This window comes from Malus sylvestris, chromosome 2, assembly GCF_916048215.2.
Source record: "Malus sylvestris chromosome 2, drMalSylv7.2, whole genome shotgun sequence".
Lineage (NCBI taxonomy): Eukaryota > Viridiplantae > Streptophyta > Magnoliopsida > Rosales > Rosaceae > Malus > Malus sylvestris.
In genome coordinates, this window is record NC_062261.1 from 15,487,456 (window position 1) to 15,493,253 (window position 5,798).

The 5,798-nt window shown below is 39.8% G+C and overlaps 1 protein-coding gene across 1 annotated transcript; it reads right to left on the bottom strand.

Annotated features, from left to right (window-relative positions):
• Positions 1-318: 318 nt before the first annotated feature.
• Positions 319-1,916, bottom strand: LOC126600186 (uncharacterized). The gene is made up of 4 exons (XM_050266756.1): positions 1,661-1,916; positions 1,455-1,545; positions 671-774; positions 319-570 (listed from the first exon to the last, which is right to left on the bottom strand). Exons 1-4 carry the CDS (start codon positions 1,723-1,725, stop codon positions 483-485), a joined length of 348 nt encoding a protein of 115 aa, XP_050122713.1. The 5' UTR covers positions 1,726-1,916; the 3' UTR covers positions 319-482.
• Positions 1,917-5,798: the final 3,882 nt, after the last annotated feature.

Genomic DNA, 5,798 nt, shown 5'->3' on the forward strand with positions numbered 1-5,798 from the left:
AAAATTAATTGAGAAGGGAAGAGGAGATCACGTCATATTTCAAAAATAATCTTCAACTTGCCCTGTTCTAACTTGAGCAATAATCTTGACAGTACTCAAGCTTGGGCAAAAGGAAAACAGCTACTTGTTGAACCACCTATCAAAGTTAGTTATAAATATGTAGTTAATTGGTCCAAGAAACTTGACAAAGGCATATAAAAAGAGAAAAATCGTAATCGTTGAATCTTATATTACCTGCCATGAACAAAGAAACAATTTGGTATAAGAACCTGATAGGAATCTCATTCCACAAAACTTCAATTCGAGCCTAAACAACTGAAAGCAAAAAAAAATCTCAAGATACATACTTGCATCCAAATCATCCACCGTCATTAACAAAACAACAACCTATATCTTCATTCAGCTAAGATAAAGCAAAAACTTAGATGCCCCGAAATTAACTGGCTGTTCGGTGCTGGCTGGACTGTTTTTAAAAAAAACCGTCAATTTGGAACATGCTGAAACCAAGTTTGGTACCAAAAGATTTCAAACTTGACTTGTTTGTAAATAGCAGCTTTCATCCCCATGAACCTGAAGCATTACAATAAAACACAACTTATTAACCATTTGACATTGGCTTATAGAAAGTTAATAACTTTTCGCAACATTACAAAACCGAAAATTGTAGTACCTTTCAGATATGGGAATCACGAATTTCTTCCCTCTTTCTTCTTCATACGCATCCAACATCACTACAAACTCTCTAATTATTCTCTTATCCTCGCTTTCTGTAATCTAAACTCAAGTAAATTCCAGTGCTGAAAAGCATGCCAAAATAACAAAAAAAATGGTAAGTAAAAAAGCTTCCACTGCAATGTATTGCCAATTAAATTTCCAATTGGGTAAATATATGTAGGGTTCTAAGTTCTAACTGCCAAGCATGCGTGAGGTCTGAAATGGGATTTACGGAAGTTACACAGTTTGAGGGAAACTGTTTTGTATGGAACGTGGTGCAGTTTTCTCCACCCTTTTCCACGTTTGAATTTCTTTTTTTTTTTGTCATTTTTTTGTTTTATTTACACAAATGCCCATGGAACATTTAGATTCATTATTTACATCAATAGTATTTTTTTTTTGTTTTAGGGGCTTTTGGTGTCCAGTTCTTTTTGCTGCTCCATGACACAATCCTCGTAACATGGGGTTGATTTTGGGGCGTGAAATACAATTTTTTTATTGAATTGGAAGAACAAAACAGTAAAAACATACTTCTCAACTCAAAATTATATATTTACGATGATGATGTGAAAAGTGTGTGCCTTTGGATGGATGTGTGAGAGAGCGAAACGCTGGAAGATAAATTTGCAAGCTGTAACCCACAAGAATGCATACACATCTCCAAGTTCGATGATCAATGATAATTTAAATGCTTATTCATAACAAGAAAACGAAATCAAAAGATATAGGATAAAAGAAACCTGAGTGATGTAGAGAGGTTGCCACAGATTGAGGGAGAGACGACCGGAGAGATGACCAAAGAAAATAAAAATACAGAATACAAACTGTGCACTGTAAATTGGAGTCAGCAGCACATTGGAAAAGATATAGAATATAAACATTATAATTCCCCCGATGTGGATTCAAGCACGAGAGTAAAAAAAAAAAAATACAACGAATATATTACCTGTCAGTATTTGATGTTTGGAAAAGCACACGACGTACTCCTCTAGGAATATTTAAAGCCTTCATAACCTCAGCTGATAAATGTCATCGTTTCAGAAAAATCAGAATATTGATCCGAGACCAGCCGGCGGAGATGGAAGAGATGGAGAAACAAAAGGATTGACGTTTTCTTTTTAGGGTTTTCGTCCAGTTTCACGCGACGGGAAATAATTGGGATTTTAGATTTTAATATCCTCCAAAATATTTAAAAAAAAATAAAAAAATCCACCACGGGCCGATGCCGTGGTGAATTTTCAAAAGGCTGTGTGGTTGTTTGAAGTAACCACAACGAGTATATCGTGTGGTGGTTTTGATATTTCATCACGGGATTAAAAACCGTTGTAGATTATTTACTTTTAACAACGGGCCAGAATTTGACCGTGGTGAATTAATGTTATCTACCACGAGCTACATTTAACCGTGGTAATTGAATAGTTTCTACCACAAGCTGTTGATGCCCGTGATGGAATTGATGTGGTAAATATGCTGTTATGTACTAGTGATAGCCAATCTGAGTGAACCACGTACATCTTGCGTTTGCTTCCCTATCTCTATCCATTTGCATACTTATCCACACTAGTGATCGGAGCAATCTAGCAAAGGTTATAAACTTAACACTTTCTGTTGTACCAAAGTGCTCACTAATTTTGTGCATCAACATTTGGCGCCATCTGTGGGAACGACACTTATTCCCATTCTCTTCAGCTTTGCCAAGCTGGTTTCCACCATTCGTACACTCTTTTTTGACCAGGCATCCCTCTCCAACATGGGGAGAGAAGGAAGCTGCATCACACAGAATAACACCCCTCTTGCACCTGGTGCGAAGCAACGAAAGAAGGAAGGAAAAAGGGTTGCTCTTCAAGCTAAAGTCGATGAGCTAGAAGCTCAGAACAATAAGATAACAATGAAGAATGAGGTCCTCCAGGAGCAGTATGAGAAGCTCTTTGAGACGCTTCACGAAACTAGGCGTACTCAAATACACGAACTCGTTGCCCCTGTGGACATCAATCATCACATGGGTGCCCCCTAACACAGAGGGTCACCTCCTTTCGACATGGGTATCCCTGATGAGGAGCGAGCTAATCATCAAAACATTGATTAACATGAGACTTTTCTTAACCCAGATGCTTCGACCCGAAGCAGGAGAAGTGGAGGAAGACACCTCTTTGCAGAAGGGTTGGAAGGATCGAAAGCCGTTTATCGTGACTACCGAGACTTCCTAAAGCAACGTCGAGAGAATCCCCTCCATATATGCTCGAAGATCAATGACCCAAGGGTTTCTGAAATACTCGGTCCCCTCCCACGACCCAGGCCAACTGCTAATCTAGGGAAGGAATAACAAATCTCAGAGGAACATGAAGGTACAAGAGACTCTGAGTTATTTCGACAGACTCGCCCTAGAAGTTAGTACGCCGAGTCCAAGGAAAAACCACATGCTTTGCTCAAACTTTCCTACTTCCAAGAGGCGATGAAGACTTATGAAAGAAAATTCTAGTGGTACATGACTCCACTCAAGACCCCCTTGTCTTACAATTCATTGAGGAAGTAAACAAGTTGAAGGCCGAACGTCAGGCCGAGATACCTGACTGGAACCAACCCAGGCCTGGCCATTTCACAAGGAGGATCCTCGACACCCCCTTCAAGCGAAGACAAAACAAAAGCTTGGTTTACAACTCTATACTGGAAGGGAGGACCCAATTGAACACCTTAACCTCTTTGAGTCCATCATGGCATATCGGATGCATACCGACGAAGAGCGATGTCTTCTCTTCCCCTTCACCCTCTCTGGCGGAGCTCTAAACTGGTATTGCCGTCTTCCACCTGAGACAGTAGACTCATTTGAGGAACTGAGAAAACTGTTTGTCTCTCAACACATCTTCCAGACCGATCGCTTGCATTATGCAGATGACTTGTACACTATTCGCCAGAAGTGAGACGAGTCACTACGAGAGTATGCCGGTCGCTTCAGCCATGAGTATTCTATCTGCGCTGAGGCAGATGACAAGACCGCCCTCAAGGCCTTCACGACAGGCCTACGTGATTGTTTCTTCAAGTACATGATCAATGCCAACACTTGGAAGACTTATTCTGAGGTGATGACACAGGCTTACAACCACGCCCCTGCCGAAGCAAGGACATACCAAGGGAACCCTGATATGGTTAACCCTTATTAACAAGTGGGAAGTGGAAGTCAAGTTCTACTAAGTAAGGAGATATTGGCCATTCAGACACCCATTACATCATCTCCTGCCTCATTTAGCTATTCGCTAAGTCACCAAACGTATCTGTCTCTTGGTAAGAGGAAGGATTTTTACTCTTAGCAAGCCCATTATAACAAGAGGGATAAAAGTTCGTATCAAGACAACCAGGGGTGAACGTACCGTCGACTATTATGACTATGGGGCCAAGCCTCACTCTTTCAAAGTGGAGGACTAGGTACAGAAGGAAATGATATTATAAGAAGGCATACACATTACAAATGTTTTGACTCTCAACTGCTTGAGATTTTTGTCACACAAGCCATTCGGCAAATATTTAAAGAAAAGGGAATTCAGACAACTTCTTCTGAGTCTTTTGCGTTCCTAGCATTGGAACACTTGGTCTACGCTGACCTACCCTTATACTCCAACTCAGAGCTTAAACATGCATACTTTGCACAAAGTATGTGATACTAAGTGTTACAACCAACATGGTTCACATATCAAAAGCATGGATCCTTTCATGCATAGCAAAACATTCATAAACATTACTCATATCAATCAACATAAACATCATACATTCCAACACATTCATACATAAACATTATACATTCCAGGTGATGAAATGTACAACCCATACTCTCATTCATGCCACCAAGCAGGTGATGAAATGTACAACCCGTACTCTAATATCATTTGGCAACTTGCCACTCATGCCACCAACCAGGTGAAGAAGGAGCTCATCTTCATGCCACCAACCAGGTGATGAAATGTACAACCTGTATTTTCCTTCATGCCACCAATCAGGTGATGAAATGTACAACCTGTACTCTAATATCATTTGGCAACTTGCCACTCATGCCACCAACCAGGTGAAGAAGGAACTCATCTTCGTGCCACCAACCAGGTGATGAAATGTGATGAAAAGTGATGAAGGAACTCACTTTCGTACCACCAACCAAGTGATGAAAGGATTTCACCATTCATTCCACCAACCAGAAAACGAGTGGTACAACTTGTACATGTGAACTCCTAGCATTCATAAATAATAAAAAACCCTCAAGTTTTACAACTTTACTAGGTGAGCACTTATGCCCAACAAGAGTTATAGTCACCAACAAAGTCTTATTGCAAGCCAACAACAACTTCAGTGTATGGCATACGAAGATCAAGCTATTCAGCCCTCTTACATTTGCTTCAGACATTTCTCATTTGTAACAATGCAAACACTACAACTTGTAGAAAGCTTCACACACTCTTGATCAAGATAGTGTGAAGCAAAACCAATTTATGGTGCCAACAAGAGCTTCATCAATGGAGGGCAACCACAATTCTCAAAAGCTTCACACACTCTTGATCAAGACAGTGTGAAGCAAAACCAATTTATGGTGCCAACAAGAGCTTCATCAAAGGAGTTCAACCACAATTCTCAAAAGTTTCACATACTCTTGATCAAGACAGTGTGAAGCAAAACCAATTTATGGTGCCAACAAGAGCTTCATCAAAGGTGTTCAACCATAATTCTCAAAAGTTTCACACACTCTTGATCAAGATAGTGTGAAGCAAAACCAATTTATAGTGCCAAAAAAAGCTTCATCAATGAAGGGCAACTACAACTCGTAGAAAGCTTCACATACTCTTGATCAAGACTGTTCAAAGCAAATTCAATTTATATGGTTCATCCAATCCTTCGACTACTACAATGTGTGGCTTGCATCACAATCTCTTGCTCAACAGTGTGGAAGCAAAATTTGTATATGTTGTCTCTCCCACATTTTCAAATTTCTAATTTTCCCAAAAAAAAAAAAGGAAATTGGGAAATTCAACAAAGCTTCATCAATGGAGGACAACTACAAATTCTCAAAAGCTTCACACTATCTTGATCAAGATAGTGTGAAGCAA